Raw genomic sequence first — 27,272 nt, 5'->3', positions numbered from 1 at the left:
ACAAAGGGTTAGTGTATGTCCCAAGTCAAATGAGACGCCCGCTGGTGCAAGAACAACACTCGTTACCAGCACACGGTCATCAGGGAGTAACACGAACCTTCGAACGAATCACTCGACACTACTACTTCCCAGGTATGAGGAAGCAGGTAGAGACAGTGGTAAGAGAGTGCGACATTTGCAGCAAGTCAAAATCCAATAGGCATCTGCCATACGGACAACTCAAGTCGACACCAGTACCAAAAGGAGCGTGGAAATCAATAGCTTTGGACTTCATCGTCAAGCTTCCACCCTCCAAGGACCCGTTAACAGGAATAGAATACGACTCTCTCCTCGTCATCACGGAAAGACTCACGAAATATGGGAAGTTTATACCATATCTAGAAGCTAGCGACGCCGAGGCGCTCGCATATACCTTCATTCGAGTCATATTAGCCGATCATGGGATGCCAGAAGAAATCATCTCAGATAGAGACAAGCTCTTTACTTCGAAATTCTGGAAATCATTGATGGCGCTACTGGGAACAAATCATAAGCTATCAACAGCTTTTCATCCCCAGACAGACGGCCAAACAGAAAGATTAAATCAGACCCTTGAACAGTACCTGCGAAGCTATGTCAATCATCAACAGGATAACTGGGTTCAGATCTTACCCATCGCACAGTTTGCATATAACAGCGCGATGACAGAAGCAACGAAAGTCTCACCGTTCTTTGCCAATTATGGCTACCAGCCAGAAGCATATAGGCAACCAAGACCGGATGAATCACGAGCTGAACAAGCCCTGATCGTGGTGGAACAACTGAAATCGTTCCACGAACAACTTGCGACGGACATCCAATTCTTAAATGAACGATCCGCCGCATACGCAAACAAGAAGCGCAGTATGGAACCTGCCTTCAAGGAGGGGGATAAAGTATACCTACTCCGGAAACATATCAAAACGAAACGACCAAGCACAAAGTTGGACTTCAAGAAATTGGGACCATTCAAAATATTGAACAAAGTCAGCTCAGTTAATTACAGACTGCAGCTACCCAGGAAGTCTAGACTACACCCGGTATTTCATGTCTCACTACTGGAACCAGCAAGAGGAAATACCCCAATTGCGACCGACACTGAACTCCAACCCGAGAATGAGATAATCGAATATGAGGTCGAAGCGATCCTAGACAGAAGGTTAGTAGGGCGTCGAGAAGAGTTTTTGATAAAATGGGAAAATTACGAACCTACGGATAATTCGTGGGAACCAACAAGGAACATCAGCAAAGAACTGCTGGAGGAATATCGACGCCGCCATCCGCCAGCCATTGATCCCAAGATGCAGGGGAGTAGGCCAGTGGATCGGAGGAAGCGGGGGTCCCGGTCACAGACGAGGAGGCAGCGCTAACTGCCTGTTCCTCGGCCTCAACAGCGTCACGCTTCTCAGCAGCCACACGTTCGGCCTCCTCTGCCGCATCAAGCTCGTCGAGGGTTTTCAAACCTCGCCGGAGCATATCTTTACCACGGGTTCGGATGAGGCGTTTCTGCTTCCGCAGACGAAGTAACTTCGAAAGGGTTTCTTCCTCTTCGCGATCCAGGCGATCCTCCTCCCGTTCGAGCTTCACCCAGTCGGGATGCTCAGGACCCATACAGTCACACTTTTCTTTCAAGTTGCGACGAACGCACTCGGCGCACCGCCGTGAATCATTTGGAGACGACACGCAAGTAATGTTTCGCCTCACGCAGTTCGAGCAAGAATCCATTTCGGGTAGTTCGTATCCGTGGTTCTTTATTCGACGGACAAGATCGTTGCGTTCCTGGAGTTTGCGGGCAGTGTCAGTAGGCATGTTGCATGTTGAAGGACTCGCTGAGGAGCAGCAGAGTCCCGGGGACATGGACGTACTTATAGGATTCGAGACGAATGCCCAGGGGAAGGGAGCGAGTGTTACGATGGAACAAGAAGGCTGGCCAACTACAGGACAGGAAGGAGGGAGGTCGCATGAGACCGGCCCTGGTACCTGGAGGGGCAGCGGGGAATAGTAGTTCCGAAAGTATCACGTGACGGACTCGCAGGATGATGAGAAGAGTCCTAAGAGTCCAGGACTCCGAGGACTCGAGTGAGTTCCCAGGAGTCCACTAGGCATGTGATGGACTCGCAGGATGATGAGAAGAGTCCTAAGAGTCCAGGACTCCGAGGACTCAAGTGAGTTCCCAAGAGTCCACTAGGCACGACGCCACTATATAAGTAGATAGTATTTCCTTAGATAGGAGCTTCGTGCTCAACTCAATACAGTATTTGTTATATACTAGTAACGTGTTACTTGAAGCCTTTGTGTCTGATCCCCTGCCTCCTCTGATAAGTAAACCTTTACGCAAGAGAACCTCTGTGTCTTCTATCGTTTAGAAGTCAGCGTTACACTATAGGGGTACTCTGACCTTGGACCTCCTTTTACTTCCTATAGGCTACGAACCTAAGAGATGGTTCTATGGGATTCTCTTACGTCGACTACAGTTACCAAGCCTGGTAAGTCATGGAAAGTCTTGGAAAATGAGAGAACTACACTCCTTTGGCATAAATAGGATTGCCCTTTCCTTAAGAAAGGGCAAGCAGACAATACAGTAAATCGACTAGCACATACTTCTACGTCTTTTCCAAGCTTCCAAGCATTGATCTTGTTATTCTCTGTTTTTGAAAAGTCAGTGAGGTGCTAACCTCTGACTTACCCCTGAGTTCTCAGACTCAACATTTGTTGCAACTTGTCTAAACCACTTCACCACATCATACACCTGATTGCTGCGTTGTGGAATAGTCTAAGCTACAACCTTTGGCTCTGTTTCCTAAGACAGTGTGTTGTCTTAGTAAATTCATCCCTTCCTTGGGTGGCTAGATTCTCATATTGGTGCACCCACCATTACACTGGTGACAGACCAGAAGGCAATGATGAGGATGATTGACAAAAGCAACAGCTTCAGGTGTTGCTACCACCTTCGAGGCTACATCCAGACATTCAGAAACTCAAAGAACAAGGCCAAACAGCTCAGCTAGCTCCAGTGGAAACTCATATCAGAGAAATGACAATTCTTGACAAGTCTCAGATTTCTCTTGTCTTTTGTGTCAATGCAACTGGCACAGATCGATTTCCAGTCTGGTTCATTGGCAAAGCTAAAACACCACGCGCTTTGCGATTTGTATCAGTTCATACAATGGGAGGGCAATGGCGGTGGAATAAGAAAGCTTGGATAAATACAACGATTATGACAGAGTGGCTTCAAGCTTTTTATCAGCATATTGGCACAACACGACAAGTTCTTCTTACAATGGACAACTTCTTTGCCCATTATACTGCAATTTAGCTTTGTCCTCCTCCATCAAATATTCGAATATGTTGGCTACCTGCTAGTAGTACAAGTCGCTACCAGCCTCTTGATCAAGGGATTATTCAGAATTGCAAAACTAACTACCGGCGACATTGGCTACAATATATCTTACAATCCTTCGACTCAAATGTAGATCCTCTATCATCAATGAATCTACACCTTGCAATCCGTTGGATCTTACGAAGCTGAATAACAAAATTACAAACACAACAATCTACAATTGCTTTCTCAAATCAACACTTGTCTCTTCGCCTATTTCACTTCCTACTCCAATTATGCCTCATGAGCTATATCAAAAGGTTATGGAAGCAGGAAATATACAAGACGCTATGTCAGTTGCAAATTTTCTTAACCCTGTTAACGAAGATAACGATAGAGAGGATGAGCAGAATGTAGGAGAAGATGAGGTTCTACAAGAAGTGCTACAAGAGCATTTAGGTTTATCCACTACTCGAAGTGATGAAGAAGACGATGATCAGCTTCCACAGCCTATGCACTCAATGGCTGATGCTAAACAAGCGCTTCATATATTGATTGGATTTGCTAAAAGCCAAGAATCTCTTTCTTCTGATTATTTACAGACACTAGAGCGGTTGGAATCAGCAGTTGGGGGCATTCAGCAGGCATCATTAGTTCAGGGGACATTAGATACATGGATTACATAATATATTCTATTTTGGTTACAGCGATATACTGGTTATAACGATAGTGAAATGGTGGACAGAATACATCGTTATAACAGGGGTTTGACTGTATTGAATAATGACCTCCTCCTCTAGTTTAGTCAATTTAAGACAATTGGCCTTAAGTTCAGGTCAAGAAGTTCGGCTAGCCATTCTATTATAAAGTGTAGCGTACGGCACGTTATATATTTTCGCAGCGGGACGAAGAGTCAGTTTTTTAGTTGTTTGAATAGCCTCGATAGCTAGGACGATTGTCCTTCTTAGGTTTGAACCTCCATTAGTTATTGTTGAGAAAACGGGTGTTGAAGTTGGTAGGTAGTAAGGTGGGGAAAGGTGATCGACTCGGTGTCGCGGTCGACTCGGTGTCCGACCACGTTATATTCTCGTTGGATTTCGCACTTTGAAAAAAAAATGGTTTGATTGTAAAATGAGACCGTGTAAGAGGTTATGCCTTGGCATTATCAACCTGTATTTCCAGTAACGCCTGCAAGATGCATATCTTGACCTATTTGTAACACTCCTCTATTCATATCACTCCAAGCGCGTCACCACAGCCTTCAGGATCTCTACTGTCTTCTTCGACGCATTCTTCGGATCCTTCGCAACGCTCTGCCATATCTCGCCATGCCTAGGCTCGCTAAGAATACACTTTGCCTCGACGTCTGCACGTTTCTCCTGATTTAATATTAGCGACTGTCTTTGCAGAGAGTTAATTCGCAAACTTACATCCGTTCCATGCTGCATCAAAAACTTGTAATACCACGCCCAAGTATCTCCCAAGTCGGGGTCCAACGCAATGCCCCTCTCGAACCAATTCTGCGCCTTCTCCAGCTTGCGCTCACCCCAGAAGATGCGTGCTACGGTCACGAAGAGTATGGGATCGTCGTCAACCTTCTTGATAGCTTCCAAACTGCGAGGCTTGCGCTGCGTTCGGGGTTCCAAGTGCCAAATAGACTCACTCCACAGCAGACCACTCTTTGGGACTTCTTGCAGAGCCTTCGCCATGAGAACCTTTGCTTGGCTAATATTATTTGCTCGTCTTTCGACGCGTATTGATTCCACCCACAGCTCTGGCGACTTGGTAACAGCGAGGCGGGCACGGTCAAGTACAGAGCGGGCCTTGACGACCATTCCTGCCTTCTCCTCCAGGCGTGAGTAGAGCAGCCATAGCGGTACAGAAGGGGGACAGGCTTTTGTTCCTGTGCTGTAGGCTTCGCGGGCTTGAGGAAGTTTGCCTTCGCCTTCGTAGATCTGTCCCTTCATCATCCACAGCTTGTCAGCGGCAGGGAATAATTGCAGGGCCTCGTTGACAAGGTCTAGCGCGGCGTCGACATTGCCAAGCTGGCGCTCGAAAGAAACGCTCTTCACCCAAACACGGTTGGTCGGAGCCTCTTGCCTCGCGACCTTGAGCAGATTCCTCGCCTGGTCCGGCTCGCCATTATCGGCTTCGAGCCTGACAGCAGCAAGCCAGATGTCTTCGTTGTTCGGGTTCTGGTTGAAGGCTCTGCCGAGTACCATCCTTGCCTCCCGGATCTCCCCAGCCTGCCATTTCTCCTTGGCAAGCATCATCCACAGAACCTCGCTCTGTGGGCAAGCCTCCACAGCCTTCTCTAACAACTGTGACAATGTCTCCCTTGTGCCGTGATTCTTCTCCAGGTCAGCCGCAGCAAGCCACAGGGTCTTGCTGTTGACAAATACGCGGAGTGCGTAGGCATAGATAGCTCTTGCCGTTTCGTATTTCCCTCGCCCAATACTAGACTTGGCATCATCCATCCAGATGTCCTTGCGGTCATCGTCCTCATCAAGGCCCCACCCCAGAATTTCTCTGATGATGTTGCCGCAGGTCAGAACTGCACCTTCGTCTTCACACTTCTCGGCTTCGGTGATCCAGTCTTCTCTCTTAAGCATGGCTGACTCCTTTGCAAGAGCCTGGACGGCACGCTTCATGACATTGATCTTGCTCGGAACGCCACTTGCCACTTCTTGTTGTTCCTGAAGCCTTGCCGCAGCAATCCAAATTTCATGAGATGTTGGGACAGCTTTGCGAGCCTTGTTGAGAACCTTTTGCGCATTTTCAGCGGTTTCGAGTCTAGCCAGTGCAAGCCATAATTCCACAGATAGCGGGATGATCTCTGTTGCCTTGGCTAACAAGAGCTTGGCATCGTTTGGGTCTTCTTCCAGATTGACGGCCTCTTTCCATAGCAAAACAGATTGTGGGATGTGATCTAAGGCGTGGCGAATTACCCTCTTCTTAGCCCTCGGTTCTGCCTCAAGGTTCATAGCTTCAATCCAAAGGGTTATGGAGTGATCGTTATTCTTGATCGCGTTTGCCGCAATAATCTTCGCATTGTGGTTGTCGTTGAGTCGGATATTTTCCACCCACACATCTTCGCTCTTCGGACAGTGCTCGCAGCCCCGCGCGATGACATTCCTTGCTGCAACCATCTTGCCCGCAAGTTCTTCCAGACGCGCCGCCGCAATCCAGCCAGGAGCGTGCTTCGGGTTCGTTCGAATGACAGATTCCAGCAGCACTCGTGCGCGCTTGATGTCGCCCACTTGCGCATCGCCTTCGCCAATTTGTGATTTTGCCAGACTGGTAAGATAACCCTTAGGATCGATATTTGTAGCGCTTCCCGCCACAGAATCTCCACCACTGCTCGCTGAAGCCTGGTCCAATCGAACCTGCAGGACCTTATCTCTAGCTGCTCCGATATCCGCAAAATTTGTCATGGTTCCGTCCCCTTGCTCTGTCGTCGATGCCATCCCGTCTTCCATAATTGTTGTTCCCATTTGCCCCGTGGTCCCAGCGGCTGCTAATACACTATCCGGCACGGCATAGAACTTGTTCCTCAGAGCTTGCTTGCTCCTGCGGTTCTTGCCCGTCAGATCGCCCACCTCTGGTAGGTTCGCCCAGTCCTCATCGGTAACGGTACCAAGTGCGCGCTTGAGGTCCGCAAACTGCTGTTGGATCTTCGGATTGTTACGCTCATATTCTTCGCGCTCGGCTTTCTCGCGTGCTTCCCTGTAGGCCTGGTCGGTATTCTGTTCATCTTTGATAAACCATCTGCTATGCAGGGTTGGGGTGAGGGAGGGGGGGTGGGGGACAAACCTGCGTATCTTCCGCCGCCTATCCATCTTCTCTTCTACATCTTGGTATATCCTGTCTGCCTCATCGTCCTCTCTATCATACGTCCCTCCAGCGAATAGTCCGACCTCGTTCTCGGGATCCTGGAAGCGCTCGTCGTCGTCTTCCTCTTCTTTTTTCTCAGTAACTCCGTATGCTGACGGGGCAGCTGCGCCGAGCTGTGCCGCGCGCTTTGCGAGCGCCTCTTTGATCTGATCCTCACTCGGGCCCTCGCGCGCTGGCCCAAGATCTGAGCGAGTAGTAAATCCAGTGGCACCACGACCGAGACCAGCGACGTAGTTCTCTGGGGCCGGTTGGTTGAGAAAGTCGCGACGTCCGGACATCTTTGCGACTGCCTCTTAGGACTCTTGTGTTTCGAAATGTAAAATCTAATATCGTGGCGTTGAATTTCAAGGCGAAGCCAGAAAAGACCAGGTTGAATCACATGACCACACCTTAATTATTTAGCTAGTTGCGATAAGCCCCACACACTAAGATAACAACAAAAAGTCACAACCACCACCAAAGAAATCCGCGATTTTTTATGTCGCAAAACGAAACCTCACCCTCTTTCTCCAGCAGTGTCGCGAGCACTCTCGTTTCTAAAACAATCCGCAATCCGAACTCCGTCCTTTCTCCTCTCACATTAGAGCGAAATGGGCAAACTCAAGGGTGGCAAGCGCAATAGCGCCGCGACAAGCTCACCATACGAAAAAGCGGCAAAGCAAACGAATAATGTCTTCAAATTCAACACCAACGTCGGACAACATATCCTGAAGAACCCCGGTGTAGCGGAAGCGATTGTCCAGAAAGCCGACTTGAAACCCTCAGATGTTGTTCTTGAAGTCGGCCCGGGTACAGGAAACTTGACAGTCCGCATCCTTGAGAAGGCGCGCAAAGTCATTGCAGTGGAACTCGATCCCCGCATGGCCGCCGAAGTGACGAAGCGTGTTCAGGGCACCCCGATGCAGAAACGCCTAGATGTTCTACTAGGGGATGTGATTAAAACTGAGCTCCCCCCGTTCGACGTCTGCATTTCCAATACACCATATCAGGTTCGTCGCCATCTGCTCCTTCCTCCCCTTCCGTCCTCGTCGAACCCCTCATGCTAACAAATACCCTAGATTTCTTCCCCGCTAGTTTTCAAACTTCTCTCCCTCCCCAACCCGCCGCGAACCTCGATTCTCATGTTTCAGCGCGAATTCGCGCTCCGCCTGACCGCCCGCCCCGGCGATGCCCTATACTGTCGCCTCAGCGTGAACGCCCAGTTTTGGGCACGCATAACGCACATCATGAAGGTCGGGAAAAACAACTTCAAGCCCCCGCCACAAGTCGAATCGTCTGTGGTGCGCATCGAACCGAAGACTGGCAGCGATCGTCCAGGCGTCAGCTGGGAGGAGTGGGATGGAATGCTCAGGGTATGCTTTGTGAGGAAGAATCGCCTTATGAGAGCGAGTTGGAGTGGGAAGGAGGTTCTGGCTCTGGTGGAGAGGAATTATCGAGTTTGGTGTGCTATGAATGACGTTCCGCTTGAGGAGGGCGTCGTGGATGGTGAGGATGAGGAGATGGATATTGGAGACAGCGGGCCAGCACAAGAGGAGTGGGATGGGATTATGGATGTCGATGGTGACGGCGACATCGATGGGGGGGCAGACGACGCAGGAGAAGACGACGACACGCCCTCCTTCTTCAAGGAACTAGCCGCTAAATCTGCCGCTACGCCACAAAAAACCAAGTCCAAACGTCCCAAGACCCGCGTTGCGGCTCTCGTCCGGTCAAAGATCATGCGGGTCCTCGAAGAGACAGAACTCGCGGATCGCCGCGCTGCGAAGTGCGATGAGAACGACTTTCTCCGCTTGCTCGCTGGGTTCAATGCTGAGGGACTCCATTTCGCGTAGAGTTACTTTGACGTGAGAGGTGTTTAAATGGAGCGTTGGTGGGGTTAGCGGGCGTTAGGAGGTATATTGTATGTGATGCGTGCACAAGACATGACTCTATTGCTAGGGGTATATAGAAAAAAAACGGAATAAACCGTTTTTTACAGCCAAAAGCAAACGATCAAGTAGGCACCATTTATTCCCAGCGCATTCGTTATTTTCCCTATAGGTTAGGAGATGGTACAGTTGAGGATCCTTATGAATGATCCATCATAAGATTATAGATTTATGAGAGTAACTGGCTGAGTACTGTGTCTGACCTTCTTCTATGACGCTTTTAGGTTTTACTGATACTATTATAATCCATCTTGGTGTCGCAACTATCAAGAATACTAATTTAAATTGATCTAGAAGATCAGGCTACATTTAAACTAATAGCCATAACCAGCATCAGCTATATGACCATACTTTTACCATTTAACTATCTTGAAAACCGGCTTATGTCCAAGTTCTCATATTGTGAGCACAATCTTATACATTTATGCCCAAAGCTCTAATTGGCTATTGGTCCATAAATGACCCACTCTGTACGCACGTACCTGACGTTGAACACGCCCCACATGTGTAACTTCCTATTAAATAAGCTTAACTAGAACCACCAACGATGTCATTAGACAAGGACCCTGTCGATCCTGGAGAGGGCACGAGCAGTAAGAGCTGGTGGGCAGCTCCCAAGCTGACTCGTCGTCTATTGGAAGATGAAGGTACGCTTGAATGTGCCCTCTGACTATGAAAGCGCCTGTACCCACTAATTATTGTAGCTCCTTCTGAAATCATTCCCTTGCAGCAGTCCAGTCCGCACGGAACACGAATTCTGTTATACTCTTCCAAGCTATTAATCTGAGCCTACCACATCTGGACGAAGGGTCTAGTTCAGTAGGGTTTGCTGATCCAGATATGCGGAAACGATGGCTCCCTTATGCTGTCTTGGAATATGAAAAGTTCCAAATATCCATTGAGTCCATATGTTGGGGAGGGCATGGAAGCGTTCATTGGATGGGTAATGACACTCCAATCAAGTTTGACTCTCTGCCTCTCTGAGCTTATTGTCCACTTGTTCGTCAGGAGATCGGATGCTTCGGAGGGACATCAAGTCGTACTCATTGGGTCGATCAAGTTGAATCCATTTCTGGAACCCCACACTCTGGGTGCGAAGTCGGTCGATGTCCAACATGGGACTGGAAAAGTGCTACTCGAGGTTTCCTATGTCGAGAAAGAGATACTCCCCTTCGAGGACTGGAAGAAGTTAATACTGGCGATCTTGTCCATGTCAAAAAGGAAGACACGAATCGATGCTACGCCATGAAGACCATCCCCATAGACAAAGAAGTTCCTGGACTAGACCTGACATACATCCTTTACTCCCGGGTTGAACATCCCTTTATCGCACCGCTCAAATTTGCTTTCAAGTCGTCTAAGGGGCTGAGCCTCTTTCAGGACTGGCTAATGGCGGACACCTTTTTTCTCACCTCCAAAGAGAGCGACGTTTTGAGGTTGACATTGCGAGATTTTATGCTGCTGAGCTAGTCTGTGTGCTGGAATATCTGCACGACAAAGGTATTATTCTCGCGTCTCTGAAGCCGGAGAATATCCTTCTAGACTCCTATGGCCATGTCAGTCTATGCAGTCCCGACCTTTTCGGACTGGAGCTGAAGGATAGGGATCACATCATACCCGGCACACCTGAGTATCCAGCCCCCGAGGTCGTTCTCGGCCAAGAGACTTCCCGAAAGGTGGATTGGTGGAGTTTAGGGGTTATTCTCTATGAGATATTGACCTGATTACCCCCTTTCTACCACAAAGAGGCCGATGAGAGACGACGTAGAATTACCAGTGAACCCCTACCACAGCTCCCTGACAGACTTTCGCCACCTGCCAGGGACTTTCTAGTCAGGGTTCTCCACAAAGAACCGAAAAACGCCTGGGGGCAAACGGATCTTCCGAGGTAAAAGCTCACGAGTTCTTCCACGGTGTGGATTGGAATGAGCTACTCGAGCGGAAATATACGCCTCCCTTTAAACCTATCAATGCCACAACGGTCTTCAGAGTTGAACCCGACAAAATCAACCCCCCAGCAGTGCGACGACAATCTAAAGGTATTATATACGAGAAAATGGAATTCTTCGGTTTCACACACTGGAATCCTATCGATAGGGTTAGGGATGGAAATGAAGATACTGCCTAGAGAAAAGTCCTTCAGACACAGGGACTGCCCTCATAAAGGCAGTGAGGCGAAGGAACCGGGAACTCGTGGGAATCCGAAAACAAACCGCGTCTCAATGACCAGAAGCCTTTGTCTAGCTGTGGATCAGCAGGACACAGCAATCGTCAATATCCTACTTGTGAACGGCGTCCGCTGTGACTTCGAAGAATCAGATCGGCCTCCTCCCCCAAGTCCTTTTTTTCACCAATGTACTCTCGGAGTGGCACCACCACTCCAACAGGGAGACTTCATACCCCCTCTTGTCACGATATGAATCCCAGGATGAACATCAACCATTGGTGCGAATCGAGTTCGCGCAGGATGGAGATCGGGTTCCTGAGCCAGGGCTGGCAACGTAGGTCTGGTCCAGCGTCTGCTTGCAAACGGTGCGGATCCCAAAACTTGCTACCACGTGTACCATAATCAGCCATACGACGGTCTCAACTTGATAACACCAATTCACTTCCACTGCGGAAGGGTCATGCAGATATCAATGAAGTTAGGGCATTTGGAGATTGTCCAATTGCTTCTCGACGGCGAGATGTCGATCTTCCACAGCCGGTCTGGCTGGTGAGGGACCACACAGGTCCGCTGGTGCCGAGGAGCGTCTATCTCAGGTGACAGCTGGCCTAGAGGCAGCGGTTGCGGCGAGAAAAGTCAGCAAATTTAGGGGCTAGCATGGCACAGGGGAGATTAACGAGTATTTTATTAAACACTACGCCGTGCCGGATTAATATGTTTATTTCATAGCGTATTATTTACCTCGACCTTAGAACTACAAGTAGTTACAGCCCCTCGCTCCTCTATCCGCACTTTCCGTCCTTCCTTTCCAACACACACTTTCGGAAGAGTCTGCTGCTGTCAGTGTTTCAGTATTAGTTTTGCCGTTTACCACACGAATACTTACTCGGTAGATAGTTCCACTGAAAGCCGTAACATTAAGGTCGTTACATGGGGTTGTATGACATGACAAGGGTCGACTGCTTTAAATGTGGAGAGAGGAGATACGGCAGTTAGGGTGTGCTTTAAATGATACAGTCTGCGGTTAAAACGGCACCAATACGAAATACGATGTAGTGCTGCGCCGGAAATTGCTTGCATACTACCTTACGGCAAGATTTATAAGAGAAGAGTAAGCACGGCATATCTTCACTGTATGAACATTGATGTTTGAATGCGGGTAATCATGAGAAGACAGGTTGAAAAGATTGGCTATATATAAGGCTTGATCTGGTCGATAATTTCAACCTTCACTTTCAAACCCAGTACACAGAATCACCACTTATCTCGTTCTACATACTTTTATCAGCTAAAAATACAATCTACAGTAAGATTACTTCCATTGTAAGATAGAGTTTGATTTGTTTTTAACAACTATATAGATATTAAAGCTCGTGGTGTTGGCTGCGGTCGTACTCGCTCATCCAGGACAACATGTTGAGCAGTGCGATACACGCCAATTCTTCGGATATACCGACCTTGAGTGCGTGGGTGGCACCATTATTACTGGCCCTGTCACTACGGGAGCCTGTGTTGCTGCACCAAAAGTCATGACATCTGCTCAGATCTTCGGCCCGAACTTTTGTGACGCCCAGGTGAAATTTTACAGCGATCCGGACTGTCAAGATGAAATCTCAGCGGTTACAGAGTTTGGCGATAACAAGGCCAGCTTGTGCTTTGATCTAGGGACCAAGGCAAAGAGTGTCAAATATGTTAGCTCATTGTAGCCTTATAGATATGCAGTATCTAATGTTCGTGGCTGTTCTTGTCACATCTGTCAATAGGAGAATAATAATTTTTATAATTCCCCTCAAATAACCTCGCACATTTGTAAAATGGTGGATTAATTAGTTATCATTTGCGTTGACCAAATCCCATTCTGACCTCTGTCATATCGGCAAAGGTAGTGTTCTAAGCTGGGAAGATGTCCTAATAGAGCAGATGATGCGATGTCTTAATGCTGACAATGCACACGTGAGGGAATTAGTATAATGAAGCCTATTGCACTCATCGTATACGGACAAGATAATAATTTCAGTCTCTATCCAGGCTATATTAAACCCAACATGTAAATAATCTCTATAATATCAAAGGAACAACAGCGATTAATTTACGTTATGCTCAGCGGGCCAGGTATATGTTATATCACAAACATCCACGTCTGAGATTGTTGACAATATATTTAGCCTGGAAATAAACTTTGATTTATCTTAAGCTTTCTCTAGAACTGCATTATAATGAGTGTTATGAGCCGTACTACAACTGCTCGACAAGCATGGCCCCAAACAATCTGAAATTCAGCAGCATAAATCTAGCTTCCTCATTTCAAGGTTTTGTCTACACTTTAATAGTTAACACGGTGCTCTTATGGCGTCGTCCAACAGTACACTAAGCTCTAGCAGTTGAATTGGCGGCAAATGGTGATGCCGCACCAGTTGCAAGGGCAGGCAACGTTGCATCGAGCTGCAGCTTGGGAGCGTTTGATCAAGTCCATGCTGAGATCCCCCGGATATTGCATAACAGCAGAATCAAGAGCCTTCCTGACAAGTGCATCGGGAGCAGCATTTGTAACAGCCATAAGGCTCACGACGGTGATCAAGGCATGCTATCTGAGTTATAGAACTGAACTTTTAGGTTGAGCTGGTGTACGAAGTGTTCTCTGTTGGTTGCGTTGTGATTCTTAAACACAGAAGATTAAGTTGATATTTATACCCTAGAGTTCATTGCCGATGTGGCTGGTTCTGTCCATAAGAGCTGATCTTGAGTTCGTAAATGTCCTGTAGCCTGAATCAGTCGTATTTAGCCGTACCAAATACTGTATTGCTTTGCTGACGGACATCATTGCTTCGAGTTTCCAAGCTAGTGCTGACTTTTTATGCATAAGAATATCATTTATGAGGGGTCAAAAGCCAAGTAGGTGACCACCTGCAGTCATGAACGGAGCCATTTTCATTTATAAATACTCTAACGGGTAAGTATTCCGTAGCAAGAATGATTTGTGGGGTATGGCAGTGAGGGGGTTTAGGAGTGCGGAGGTGCATTAAGAGGCACCGTGTGTGCGAATTCGCAGACTGTATCTGATTTGACGGAACAGGTTTGTAAGAGAATCGGCGAATACTAAGGATATGTTAAACCCTTTAATCGTACTTGGGTCACAACCTTAAATTTTCGCCCCATCTGTTTACCACCGCATTCGAGGGAACACCACCACCAGCAGTTGGGGCTGAACCAGTATGCGCTATTCACATTTCTTCATATGGATCGTACATATATCTATGAGCAGTTGCAGTGTCCGACATCACACGCCAATCTGCGCATTGGTGTGATGTTCCCCAACCATTAAATTCAAACTCGTTAGGCACCACTGATGACTCGAGTGCTAAATCCCCAGGCACACATAATTGCCTTTTGTTCCAGAGAGTTAGCTATCGAATGAATGATGGCAAGGTTTGAATGCTATACCTGTCTCAAATAGTCAAAACAGTGGTCGAGATGCGATTCAGGACGAAAAACGCGCCCACTGGCTGTTGATTTGTCGCCTTCCTTGTTAAATATTCCAGTTATCGAGCCGAAGTGCTGCCTAATCGATGCCTGTAGAACAAAGTCAGATACGTCGTAGTAGTGCAAAACTGATAGAGCTTCCGAGGCAATGTAGTTGGTGATACATAGACATGGAGTACACTTCGCCCTTCGTGGAGGTGGAGTTTTTATGATGATCAGGGAAACTTGGCGACAAATTATATCTTTCGGGCTGCGCAGTTGTAACCATGCCACTACCAGCTGGTATATGAATTAGACATATATAAAAGGCAAAAATAGAGCGTGAACGGACTCGGAAATAAGGACCCCCAAGACGAATTCCCTTGATCGACGTTTGTAAACTGGAAGCTCGGATCCGACTGGAAAGTTGCACCTCTCCGAGGTACTTAAAAACCAGCGTCAGATAACCCAATCTAAAGCTAGAGCGACTTACCAGGCAGAAAGGGAGAACGTTTAGATTCTTGATCTGCTTGTTTAGTATATTGTAACCATGCCCAAGTGCTAAAACTTCCCACCCAGACGAAGAGCATAAGAAAAACAAGATCTTATAGTGGTTTAAACGATGTATCGAAGGAGTGCGATCGGCAGGGTCGTTCTCCGAATCCTTATGTGATGCCTCGTTCGCCAGGAGGTTGTAACTCATGGTTTCGGGTGATCCCACAACTGCTGCGAATGATATGTTTTTGCTTCATGTCATGGAGTTGTAGCCATTTTTTTTGATTCTTGCGGACCAAATTCTGAGGATGATGGACGACCGGAAAGCAAAGTAAGCAAAACATCTGTAAATGGGTAAACTAAGCTACCACCACTTAGATAACTTAAGCCTTTTGCATAATACCTTAATTAAAAACGGAGGATTTTGTGTGCAGCTGCTAGCTTTTGTTTTGGTTCGTACGGGTAAATTGTTTCACTAAAACTTGCAGCGTTCGGCCCCTACCATCCGCTAAAATGATAAGAGTATAACGCGGTGTTCGTACATGGGAGTTATAAACATTCAACCCGCACACCCGCACACCCGCACAAGCTCAACACACAACATGGGCAACATCAACATCTTGTCAAAGGGTGAAGAATCCATGAATATTACATCCATTCCATCCGTATTACAGTAACTGTACGTTAGGTAGGTAGGAATTGTTGTTCTCAAACATATCCCACTTTCCTACCCCCCTATTACCCCATTTACTTTTCCCCCATCCCCTCACCATCCACCCCCTTTTAATACCCTACCCTCAACCTCTCCCGCCAACTACAACTCGCAGTATCGCCCTGCTTTCTCCTCAACCACACCATGACGCAAGGAAAAAAAAGTAGTTTAATAATATCATCCCCCCAACAACCCCCATCCTCACACTCATCAAAAACAAACAAAACAAGCTCCAAACCCCCCATCACCCCGACTAGAAAAACAACAAAACACTAAATCCCATCAATCAATAAAAAAAAAGAGTCCCCACCCGCGCCACTCCGCTCCCAATCTAAAAAATGCCCAAGGGGGTCGTTGTTTGTCCGTCCCCCGTCATCAAAGTCGTTTTTCGTCGTCGTTGGTTTGGTCGAGAAACAAAAGAAAAGAGTAGTAGTAGTAAGTATATATATGTGAAGCGCACCAGCGCCATCCACATCAGCGCCATCCCCCTTCACCGCAGAAAAACCACGCCGTCTTCCCCCCCCCCTCCAACTTCCACACCCCCCCCAATAGGAACTACCTTCTTCCTCCCCGCCCCCGACCCTCCGAACCACCCAATCCGGTACTCAACCACACCTTGCAGGATAAGTTCCCAGTTATGTCCCCCCTTAAGTATGTGCTCCCACTTTGCGCGTCCCTCTGTGGAATTTCCAGGATCGGGTAGGCGGAGGGCAGCAGTAGACAAGGACGCCGAGTGCCTAAACGGCGACGCCGGAAAAGAGAGCGCAGTATCCGTACTCGTAAGCCGCCCAAGTAATAGGAGCGGCGTATCAGATGGAGGAGGCGGATACGGATCCCACGGCGAATAGTCGCGGGTGTGCACCACCTCGCCCCCTTCTTCACTAGTGCCACGTGCCCCATATCTGAGCGCGGCTCCATCCCCAGCAGCTCGGGCATACATCGCCTCATCTCCAGCATACCGACTCTTCGCATAAACACTAATATCCAGCTTATCCACCCCCACAGCGAAAACATTCGGATTCCTAGCTACAACATCGACATCAAGCAACAGCTCCGTTTTACTCGCCAATACATCCCTCAGCGCCGCGATCCTTACCCCGCCGAGCGGCTGCGCGGTGCCGAGAAGGAGCGCTAGGGCGCCGGAGAAGACGAGGACGGCCATTACGCCGAGGATGAGACATGCCCCGAACGGGGAGCGAGAATTGCGCTGCCGTTGTTGAGAAGACGTGGGTGGATTCCTGCGGTGTCGCGAGCGCGTAGACCGTGTCCCTGACCCGATGAGGGGTGTTCGTTCATCATCCGCCCCCGCACCATCATCAATATCGTATGCATGCGCGAATCCACCCTTCCGCACCGTGCCATTCCCATTCACCCCCCTCCCATTAGCGCCAACGCGCGGGCTCGTCGGGCGGGAGGATTGGCGCATGGACGCCGAGTTACCGAATTTCGACGGCTTAGTGGCGTGAGGAAAGGGTGACTCGGCATCAAAAAGTGAGCCGTGGGAACTGGTATTATTATTCCTCCCCCAGCGGCCAATATGATGATGACGGATCGTTCCACGCCCTGTGCCGAGCGCACGCTGGGCCGCGTCGTCATCTGTAGCGGCGTCGGAGGTAGGCGGGAGTGGAGCGAAAGAAGAGGCGAATTTCATGCTCTTCTTCATCGCGACGCTGTGGCCATTCGAGCCATCTAGTGTATTCGCGAGGCGGCTCGGCGGGCCGGGGCGGAGATCAGCTTGCGATTGCGAGGCCATGGATGTGGTGCTGGGGCTGCGGGAGTGGAAGCGGCGCGGGCGTTCGTGGTCGGGGGGGTTTGATTCGTAGACGAATGTTTCTTCGGAGTCGGAGGAGTTTGCTTCGTCGACTGCGGAGGCGATTTTGGCTTCGAAGATATCTGCTTTTGAGGATGCTGCGCGGGGCGGGTTCGTTAGTCTTCTGCCCATGGTGAGGAGGCTGGGGATGCGGAAGTCGGAGGACAGTCCCGGGGTTAGTGGGGGGCTGGAGGAGGAGGGGGGAGGTGGTGGCCTAGGGCCGTGGCGGGGCGTGAACTTTCACTTGGGGGGGTGTGCGCACTTGCTATCGTAGAAATGGAACGGAGAGAAGGGTGGTGGTGTAAGCGCGGCGGCTTGGGGGATCGGTGATGACTTGAGGAATCGGGAGTCTCACCAACGCCGTTCTGGACGGATTGGGGTTTGCGCGTCGTCTTCCGCTTCTCCTTCTTGGGGCGGATGGTCTCGGAGCTGGGCTTCGTGCGCAGACTGCCGTTGACGGTGCCTGTCCCTCCACCGACAGCAACCTGGGGAATCGAGCTGACCGTCTCGGTCTCTACCGTCATGTTATTCGTCGCAGAGGCTTCTGCTGCTTTTTTACCTCCCAGAGCGCTGGAACTAGCCTGCTTGGCCAACTGCGCAGCATTCGGCCGCGGTGTGGTATTCGCGCCTGTTGTGGGCCTCAGCTTTATCCCGCCCTTCTTCTCGCCGCTCTCGCTTCCGCTGTCAGTCGTCGCAGCCGCGGGTGACGACTTCATATTCTTAGTAAACGCCTTATCAATCGCGATCTGCTCTTCTGGCAAGCCTCCTTGCTTCCATTCCTGCGAGCGCTCCAGCCCCATCCTAATCCCAGGACTGCCGGGCTGGCTGCTCTCCGGCACAGTCTCCAATGTTGTCGCGCTCGTGCTGACTCCGCGACCCGGGCTGCGGATGCCAGACATGGCTAAGGACTCGTCATAATCCGTGTCCGTATTCGCCGACTGTGCGCTCTCATTCGACGTCTGGAACCGCAGCGTGCTGATCGGTGGCAGTTCCTGGTCAGTCTTCCTCGCCATGCCTGTCGGTCTGTTGATTGGCGGCGGCGACTTCAGTCGTGGTGATATCGGCCATCGCGGAGCGTCTTTGAGTTCTGTCGGGACGGTGATCTTCTGTGGTTGCGGTGCCACGATGGCGGTGTCTGATAAGGGTTTCAGAAGAGGTGTATTCGCCGTTGACAGCGCCCTTTGCACCGCCGCGCTCGATGGCATATTCGCAGCCGTAGCACTAGCCGACCGTGACGGGCTCGGTTCCTGGCTGCTCTTCCTCCGGCCATTTCCTGTCCTAACCGTCGCGGATCTCACTGTCGGCCTCGCTGGTGACGGTTCGCGAGAGGGTTTCGGTGATGCTGTATTCGATGGTGGTTGTGAGTTGATGAGTTTCTTCGTGCCTGGTGCTGGGGAGTGCGAGGTTTTCCGTGTCTGTGTGGGTGATGTCGTCGTCGTCAACGGATTGGCCGATTTCGAAGCCATGCTCGACGGGGTAGCCTGTGTCATCTCCGGCACCTGGCTCGGATTCCTCAGCGGCTTATCCTCCATTCTGTCCTCCTCACTTGGCTCAGCCAGCGTGGTGGTGGTGTGTGTTCGACGTGCCGTCTTCCGGTCTCGACCCGGCGACGGTGGCAATTACAAGCCGAACGGGCCGGTGTGTGTGGTATCGATTACCTCTCCTATAACAACTCACGCCTCTTCTGGGTCTCCTCGGGTGATGATCCCCAATGCTCGCCGTCCATCTGAGGAGCAAAGTTGATCAACTTTTTGTTATCTATAACGGGACCAGCTTTTGCGTGGATTCCAGCCTGAAACGGACGACACGAGAGGGAGACAACTTGTGGTCAGTGGATTCGTTTTTGGTTGGATTGAAGTCGGCAGTTGAAAGGTGTTCGTGATGATTGATATTGTGCGTTCTGCCCGGTTCTGTGGGGATTGTATTGTATTGTTTTGGTGTTACGCGCGAAAAGGGTTGACGTAGCACCTGCCAGATGGTCTTCTCCTCCGTAGTGTGTAGTAGTATAGTTTTTTATGTAGTTTTTGGTAGGGCAGTAGGTCAACAAGCGGGTGGTGTCTCGTGTCGCAGGTGGTCGGTCGATGATGGTCGCTGTCGATGGTTGATGATGGGTCGACGATGAGGGGTCGACGACGAGGTTGTTGTTGTTGTTGATGATGATGATGAAGAAGAAGAAGAAGTTTGTAGTCGTGATAGCTGTGGTCGTGTGGATTAATTATTGTATGGTTGGTGAATTGGTTGTTGTTGGTGGTGGAGGAGTGACGAAGTTGGCCTGAAGGAGAAGGCGACGACCGAAGCTGGTATTGGTATAGACGGTACGCAGTACTTATTATGCAGTAGTAAATTGTACGTGTGTCGAAGTACCGAGTATACGAGAAGTAACTTTAACTTAGTAGTACCTTTAACTTAGTAGTACCTGAGTCTGCACCCAACCGCAGGTGATGTACTGGTACCTATTATATAAAAAATACATGCAGTCACTCACACCAACCCGCCACCGGCCCACTCGTACCTGGGCCAGCCCAACCAAAAAGAAATGTCTCGCCCTGTTATTAACTCACTGTTTTCGCCCTCTTCTTCCATGTCTTCTTTGTCTTCTTTGTCTTCTTTGTCTTCTTTGTCTTCTTTGTCTTCTTTGTCTTCTTTGTCTTCTTTGTCTTCTTTGTCTTCTTTGTCTTCTTTGTCTTCTTTGTCTTACAAGTACCGCATATAGTGTCATTTGTACCATCTATGTCCTGCATGTACCCTCTCACCGTACTCCCACATCATTCCACCAATTCCACCAATTCCACCAATTCCACCAATTCCACCAATTCCACCAATTCCACCAATTCCACCAATTCCACCAATTCCTCCCTTTCCCCTCCCTCCTCCCTTTTCTCTTGACCGTCGTGCCTCACAAAAGGTACATGCACGCTCACAACAGTACACGCATCCCCAACTCCTCTACCTCCCCTCTACAAGCCTCAACGCCTCCACAGCACTTCCCCCCCCTTAACCGCGGAAAAGCCAGCGAGACAACCAGCAAAAGGGGACGATCGCCGCGCATCTAGAAGTTCGCTGGTGAGAGACACGAAAGGATCTTGGTGAGAGACACGAAAGGGACGGGGTGAGAGGAGAGAGGGACACAAGGCGCGAGAGGTGAGGTGAAGGCCTGCCGGCGCAATCGCGGACGCACAACACGAACAACCAGGAACGACACAGGGACAACGGCGCGAACTAACGCTGACTGGGTAGTGCGTGCATGGCAGTGACAGGACGACGCCGAGAGGCGGCGAGTTAGAGGGTGACACTTGTAGAGGGTGACACTTGTTCTGCAATGCCACTGCCGAGGATGGAGTTGCTTCCTACACTCCAAGATGATCCTGTGCTCCTCGATGAGACCAAGACTGTCTCCGCACACACACCGCAGGTACCCGACCCAGCGGCACCGCCTAACTTACCCGCCCGCGCCACGTTGACAGCGCACCATCGCATCCGCCGTAGGGCATGTTAAATACAAAATAAAACACGTGTTAAACTGATAGGGTGGTGGAATCGCTCAAAGTGCGCTGCTTAGTGATAAACCACGTTATAACCTAATTCAATTTAACCAACTACCTATGGATAGTAACCCTAGCTGCTACCGTGTACCAGTCACTATCCTAATTAGGCAATTATGATGCCAAGCCTGCTAGGGTTTTATATTTCCTACACAGCGGCTAGTTTTATAGGGCTGCTACAAAATGGAGCAGCGTTACTCCGTACAGCAAATCCCAATTTCTCTACGGAGTACTGGTGTCCCTATACTAGAACTCATCCGTAATCAATACAGAGTCTGTTGACTAACGTGTGTATTGTTCTGTCTAAAAAGTAGATGCCTGAAATTACGCCCAAGTTGAGGTGAGGTCATGTAAACCGTTACGTATTTATCTACAACGTGACTTCCCACTGTCCTGTTCAGCCAAGGCTCTTCTCTTAACACCCACGAACCTCGGTCTGCGCCCGGCTGTCGATCAGCCTCGGCGTACGTACTTCCGTTAATATGACAATTATCTCCATTACAGACTTCATTCATCTAACAACAACCTAATCATCCTGTCTGTATTTTCATTACACTTCATATTCTACGACGATTACTAGCGCCAATCACATCCCCGCAAGGTATTGCACCATGTCGTCGTCCAAGCTATCCCACCAGGCGGCTCTTGCCCAGATGCCCCTCACCGAGAAGCTCACCTTTACCCCAAAGCTCCTCAGCATTCGTAAGTATACCAGACACCACTAAGACCTCACTAACATCATCTCTAGTCACCCAAACAATCCTTGCACTCCTCGGCGCGCCCTTCCGAAACCGCTCCACAACGCCCTCCACCATCAAGAGGCATGTGATGTACACCGCCGTCCGCGCCCTCGTCGACAGCCTCACCCCCTACCAAAACCAATACCGCGCACCACCCACCGACGACATTTATGCCGCCTACTGCAAAATCCACAAGGTGGCCCCCGAGTCTGAGATCCTCCAGGATGGCACCCGTGCGCACTGGATCGGTCCACGCAACGCCAAGAAGATAATCCTCTACCTACACGGCGGCGGCTACGTTGTCCCCGCCGAGCCCTACTCATTTGCGTATCTTCACACTCTGCGCGAATCCCTCCGCGACTCCGTCCCAGCTGAGGAGATCCCCTCGGTCCTCTTCCTCTCCTACGACCTCGCTCCCGGTGCCCAGTTCCCGCGCCAGCTCATCCAGGCCTCCGCGCTGCTTACACACATCATCACGAACCTCCGTGTCGATCTCTCCTCCATCATCCTCGCCGGCGACTCCGCAGGTGGAAACCTCTCGCTTGCGCTGCTCTCGCACCTCGCGCACCCGCATCCGTCCGTCCCCGCTGTCTCGCTCGAAGAAGGCGCGAAGTTCCTCGGCGCCATCCTCATCAGCCCGTGGGCCGACTTCTCCACCTCTAACCCCGGATACGCCCTTAACGAACGCAAAGACGAGTTGACGCCTGGTTTCCTCGTTAAGTGCTCGACAAGCTTCCTGGGTACCCCTTACCCCCACCCGGTAGATGCCAACACGAATTACACGCAGCCTGCACTGGCGGAGGCGGAGTGGTGGGATGGGATTCCAGTTGATGATATTCTGATCACGGGAGGAGAGGACGAAATTCTGATTGATGGGGTGAAGGCTGTTGCCGCGACGTTGTCGAAGGGGAGAACGGGCGTGCAGCTGTTGTCGGCAAAGGACGAGGCGCATGAGATGCCGCTGCTGGCGACATTGTTGGCGGAGCCGGAGCTGGGAGCTAGCGCGGATATGATAAAGTCGTGGGTGAAGAGCCGGCTGTGAATTGGGATTGAGGCTGGAAGAGTTGTTTGATCTGATTTAACTACGTAAGAGGAAAGTAGGTAATAGCGTGTTTTACTAGGTATGAATAGAAGCAGTCCAATGACGCCGCCATATACTTTATTGCAACTATGGTGATATGCTTCAACCTCGAGCTATGTTCCTATTTCTCGTCATACTCGACTTTTCTTTAGCCTACATGAGGGCCAGATTTTAGTTGGAAATCAATCCCAAATCAGCTGTCAAGATCCAGATCTTCAGTCTGCCAATGAGTAATTGGCTAGCTCCTAACAGTGGAATAAGGTCCGTGATCCTTCCCATGCTTCCTCAACCTCCACCTACCTTAACTATCCCCCCTGTGTCTAAGTGCACGAAAGACACGTCCAAGCTTCTGTGCGCACTATGGGTTCCCAAAGTTCATCTACGCTGTTGTCTAGTCTACTCGGACTTTTTGGTGACTGTTAGCTTAGGGCACCTAAGCTAACAGTCACCAAAAAGTCCGAGTAGGGCACCTAAGCTAACAGTCACCAAAAAGTCCGAGTCGGTAAAAGAGAAGGCTGGCGCCCGGAATCCTGGTCGGACAGTCCCTGAAAAGCCCGAAGAGGAGCAGGACGACAAGTCTCATGCCAGCAATCCTCCGACGGATCATCGCAGCACTTTCCTCAGATTGCGCATATAAATTCGCAATATCATCTACAGCTACGCCCTTGCTGTTGAAGATGGCTACTCCCACGGCGTTTCGCGTGGAATCATGCATACCGGTTACCAATACAACGAAGACTACCTCACTGAGGACTATGAACTCTTCAAGCAATTTATCTCTCGGAAAGCGGTATTATCGTCTAGACCAGTTACTAATCAGTCATCAGAGACTCTCAAATGCCCGGCATAAATGATGAAATCATGCACTATAGGAAGACTACCACAGCCTCTAAATTCCGCTAGTGGCCCTAGAGACCGCAAGCACCACCTGCTAACCGCACAGCTAGAATAGAATACCTCACCCGCCTTATAGCTACACCAACAGACTTGGCACTACAAAATCCCTCTACTAGCCCATAGGAGTTGCAGCTTAACATGGATAGCTAGAGGCTCTGGGTTAACGCGATGATCCTAGAGGATAGTCACATGAACGCGTACAATCACCCCCAAGACTCTCTATATTTTTACTTTGTCACAAGACATTCTTTACCTTTCCTTCCGTCACATCACCTGCTGCGAACTACAGACATAGCCATCTGAAGCCATAACTTCGTTTTGGTAGTAGACATAGAGTTCCAAGTGTATTCGTGGTATTGTCTCCAGACAGAAATGGAAAACTTTGCCGTAGTTATACACAATGCAATCGAGGAGAGCAGGATAGAAAGGTAGGAGGTCGGCATAGGGAGGAGGCTTGCGCTCGACGGATAAGCTCGGTTTAAGTTGCTTTGATGAAATCGAGTCCAATGGTGACGACCTAGCCAGTAGAGGTAAACTATGTCATTAAGTCGATACCACTCAGCATATTGGTCGCCTCATTTTGCAGCTTCTCCTTTATACATAGACCTCCATACTGGTATGAGAAAATGGAGCATGTTGGAGCATGTTTTTGACATTGTTGGAGGGTACCTTGATCTCTTCAGTCTTAGCATCTATGCACATGGGAAGTCCGAACCCCATCAGGCCCTGTAGCGGCAATTATCTCACAAGGATGTCGTATAAAGACGGAGCAATCTATGATCTCGGGTCTGGTGACCGTCGATGCTTCCATTGAGGTTCGGTTTTGAGTTGGCAGGTCGTTGATTCCGGTAACTGTCCATGATGGGACGTAATGTATTGTTGACGCGAATCATAGGCTGCTTTCACCTTTGCTATTTCCGTTTTGCTGACCGGGCACTGCTTGTTCCAGGAATCTGTGCGCCACGGCATGTGGCACATTTCTGCGAAGTCTCCTTGAGCTGTGTTGCTGTGTTGCTCTGCGCAGACTGGCTTTATATGTGACCGCATTGCTTGTAGGTGATCCCTCATCGTCGATCTTGTTCTCGTTCCAATGATCGTGTAAATTCAACGACGAAGTAGGGTCCTGATTTGTAGACGTTGACCTTGAGAGCCAAACACATGTACTGTGTCTAGTGTTCATGAGTATTGAGGTGCTATGTCCCGTCAACTTTTGTTGTATACTGCCACAATCGTGACCTTGACATGTGTGGCTGCAGCTTCGATACGCTGTGGTATGCTGGCGGAGTCTGTTGGCCACACCGTCGTTTGATGCCACGCCACGTTGATGTCATGGCACTTATATACTGTGGGACGATGCGCATGAGTCCACGCTATTTCGTTCGATCAAGAGAGAGCAACTGAAGCGATTGATTTTACTGGGTTTCAAATATTTTATTCTTTGTGTTTCGTGAGGTCGTCAAAGCTCTTTCAGCCTGAAGGCATTCATCGTACAAAGGCATTGCAGCCTAACTGCCTGACTGCAGGTGTTTTCGGTCAGTGTCGGATTGCCGAGCAAATCACATGGCGTCAAGCCCCACCACTTGGGCCCCGCAGACAGCGAGTTTCTTCCCTCAAATAAATAGCCTCATCCTCGCATCGCGACCAGGCATCATCCAAGTACTCTCCCGAGCGACAAGGATGACTTTGATCCAATCTGACCAGTGTCGCCATTAGCCCTCAATCCACACTACCCCGAGGGACGCTGTCTCGCCATCGTTTTTCTCACAAGTCGAGCCCGCCAAATAATTCACTAGATTCTTGTTTCCGTGTCGCTGTTGCCGCGGGTTTCCTCTCCATCATTTCGCATATTGAGCGCGACAAATTCTATCAGGGTGCAGGCCGCTTCTCATCGCCCTTCTTCACCTGTACACCACAACATATCGCTTATTAACAAAGCTTTGGAGCAACCGCATCTGAGGTCGCTAGAGAGGCAATATCAGACCCTTCAAGGCGGTCGTATATCTTCGACTTCTCCTCTAGCAGACCAGTAGCATCTGGCTTGTATATATCAGTCTCAAACGAACCAAGACGGACTCACGATCTCCCATTTATCTTCAGGCACACTTGAGGGAGCTTGAGCAACACAATATCACACAGCCGTTCATCATGTGCGCAAAAGGTCCGTTAGTGCCCGAGTCAGGTGCATATCAAAAGCTAATATTGTCATATCTAGCGTGGAGAGAAAGCAAGTCAAGGAGTACTGGAGTATTAGCCTAATTTTTTTTTGAGGAAGCAGAAGACACAAGATGGTTGACGGGTAACGGCGAGGAGATCATGATTTATGATCCAGCAAATGTGGCGGATACTAAGAGAAAACACAATATGGTATTAACAAAACCTTCAGGAAACATCCTCTGCATGTAGTTTAAATAGTGGAGGTTCTGGTTGAAACCTCTCCTGATAGCCATGGTTTTAAGTAACTTCTCAGGCTCAGGACTCGCCCTTTGCTGTTTGTTGTCCAACGCATAATCATGAAGCTCTACGAATTCCGTGGTTTTAAAATCCACACATGACCTAGGAGAGTATGCCAAAATGAAGGCCAGGAAGAGGAGGCAGTCCTCATCTTGAGCTTGCAAGTAAATGATACGCGCACGGTTTTCTCGAGTCGCCACTAAATTTTCACCTCTGGACCGTGGTTTAATGTCGAACCGTTTGCGTTTCCGTTCCCCCCACGCTATAGCTAGACGATTTTCGAGATCCACGTGATAGTGGCTTGGGATACCATGACGTATCTCCTCCACAAGCCTTAGCAGAGGCTTCATCGTGGCGTCCGAAGTGATTGTTGTACACTGGCGAATTTATGGACTAATGGGTTGCGGAACTCTCGAAGCAAAGAATGTGGCAAAATGAAGCAATTGGAGAACATTGGAGCAGGATGCAGCATTAGTTAAATAGAGGAGGATGTTGGAGCATATTGGAGCAGTTTGTATGTTCCAACATCATGCATGCATGTGGAAACCCCTGTCTGGCGCTTGGAGAAATTCGGATACCTGCGTGGCCACGTCACGCTTTGCTTCTGCAATCTGCCTCGCCAGTGTGGCTGCCTAATTGGCCTTGCTACTTTTAGATCCAAACAGCGGAGCATCTTGGAGCATATCGGAGCATATTGGACTAATCGGAACTTTCAGCTAGTTCGTGTTGCTTCTAACCCCAAACGAGCTCAATGCATAT

At 49.5% G+C, this 27,272-nt stretch overlaps 5 protein-coding genes across 5 annotated transcripts; 3 read left to right on the top strand and 2 right to left on the bottom strand.

Annotated features, from left to right (window-relative positions):
* Positions 1-4,026: 4,026 nt before the first annotated feature.
* Positions 4,027-7,546, bottom strand: VC83_08342 (uncharacterized protein). Its single transcript, XM_024471897.1, has 3 exons — positions 7,151-7,546; positions 4,768-7,063; positions 4,027-4,716 (listed from the first exon to the last, which is right to left on the bottom strand). Exons 1-3 carry the CDS (start codon positions 7,507-7,509, stop codon positions 4,573-4,575), a joined length of 2,799 nt encoding a protein of 932 aa, XP_024320713.1. The 5' UTR covers positions 7,510-7,546; the 3' UTR covers positions 4,027-4,572.
* Positions 7,547-7,678: 132 nt separating this feature from the next.
* On the top strand, positions 7,679-9,295 carry DIM1 (Dimethyladenosine transferase). The gene is made up of 2 exons (XM_024471896.1): positions 7,679-8,220; positions 8,290-9,295. The coding sequence occupies exons 1-2, from the start codon at positions 7,822-7,824 to the stop codon at positions 9,061-9,063; spliced, it is 1,173 nt and encodes a 390-aa protein (XP_024320715.1). The 5' UTR covers positions 7,679-7,821; the 3' UTR covers positions 9,064-9,295.
* Positions 9,296-10,021: 726 nt separating this feature from the next.
* On the top strand, positions 10,022-10,408 carry VC83_08340 (uncharacterized protein; the record flags this gene model as incomplete). Its single annotated transcript, XM_024471895.1, has 1 exon — positions 10,022-10,408. The coding sequence occupies one exon, from the start codon at positions 10,022-10,024 to the stop codon at positions 10,406-10,408; it is 387 nt and encodes a 128-aa protein (XP_024320738.1).
* Positions 10,409-16,070: 5,662 nt separating this feature from the next.
* Positions 16,071-20,391, bottom strand: VC83_08339 (uncharacterized protein). The gene is made up of 2 exons (XM_024471894.1): positions 18,158-20,391; positions 16,071-17,900 (listed from the first exon to the last, which is right to left on the bottom strand). Exons 1-2 carry the CDS (start codon positions 19,332-19,334, stop codon positions 16,483-16,485), a joined length of 2,595 nt encoding a protein of 864 aa, XP_024320702.1. The 5' UTR covers positions 19,335-20,391; the 3' UTR covers positions 16,071-16,482.
* A 1,228-nt stretch (positions 20,392-21,619) lies between these two features.
* Positions 21,620-23,240, top strand: VC83_08338 (uncharacterized protein). The gene is made up of 2 exons (XM_024471893.1): positions 21,620-22,046; positions 22,093-23,240. Exons 1-2 carry the CDS (start codon positions 21,956-21,958, stop codon positions 23,124-23,126), a joined length of 1,125 nt encoding a protein of 374 aa, XP_024320703.1. The 5' UTR covers positions 21,620-21,955; the 3' UTR covers positions 23,127-23,240.
* The last annotated feature ends 4,032 nt before the right edge of the window (positions 23,241-27,272 follow it).

Source organism: Pseudogymnoascus destructans, assembly GCF_001641265.1.
Source record: "Pseudogymnoascus destructans isolate 20631-21 unplaced genomic scaffold scaffold_24, whole genome shotgun sequence".
Classification (NCBI taxonomy): Eukaryota; Fungi; Ascomycota; class Leotiomycetes; order Thelebolales; family Thelebolaceae; genus Pseudogymnoascus; species Pseudogymnoascus destructans.
This window is presented reverse-complemented; position numbering and strand designations above follow the sequence as displayed.

Excerpts from the sequence above, each read along its gene's own strand:
- VC83_08342 (XM_024471897.1), bottom strand. The coding sequence starts at position 7,509 with ATGTCCGGACGTCGCGACTTTCTCAACCAACCGGCCCCAGAGAACTAC. Across the intron at positions 7,064-7,150 it reads AGGCGGCGGAAGATACGCAG|GGAAGCACGCGAGAAAGCCG; the intron begins GTTTGTCCCCCA and ends CCAGGCCTACAG. Across the intron at positions 4,717-4,767 it reads TGATGCAGCATGGAACGGAT|GAGAAACGTGCAGACGTCGA; the intron begins GTAAGTTTGCGA and ends ATATTAAATCAG.
- VC83_08338 (XM_024471893.1), top strand. The coding sequence starts at position 21,956 with ATGTCGTCGTCCAAGCTATCCCACCAGGCGGCTCTTGCCCAGATGCCC. Across the intron at positions 22,047-22,092 it reads CCCAAAGCTCCTCAGCATTC|TCACCCAAACAATCCTTGCA; the intron begins GTAAGTATACCA and ends CATCATCTCTAG.
- VC83_08339 (XM_024471894.1), bottom strand. The coding sequence starts at position 19,334 with ATGGAGGATAAGCCGCTGAGGAATCCGAGCCAGGTGCCGGAGATGACA. Across the intron at positions 17,901-18,157 it reads ATCCGTCCAGAACGGCGTTG|CATCCTCAAAAGCAGATATC; the intron begins GTGAGACTCCCG and ends CGCCCCGCGCAG.
- DIM1 (XM_024471896.1), top strand. The coding sequence starts at position 7,822 with ATGGGCAAACTCAAGGGTGGCAAGCGCAATAGCGCCGCGACAAGCTCA. Across the intron at positions 8,221-8,289 it reads TTTCCAATACACCATATCAG|ATTTCTTCCCCGCTAGTTTT; the intron begins GTTCGTCGCCAT and ends CAAATACCCTAG.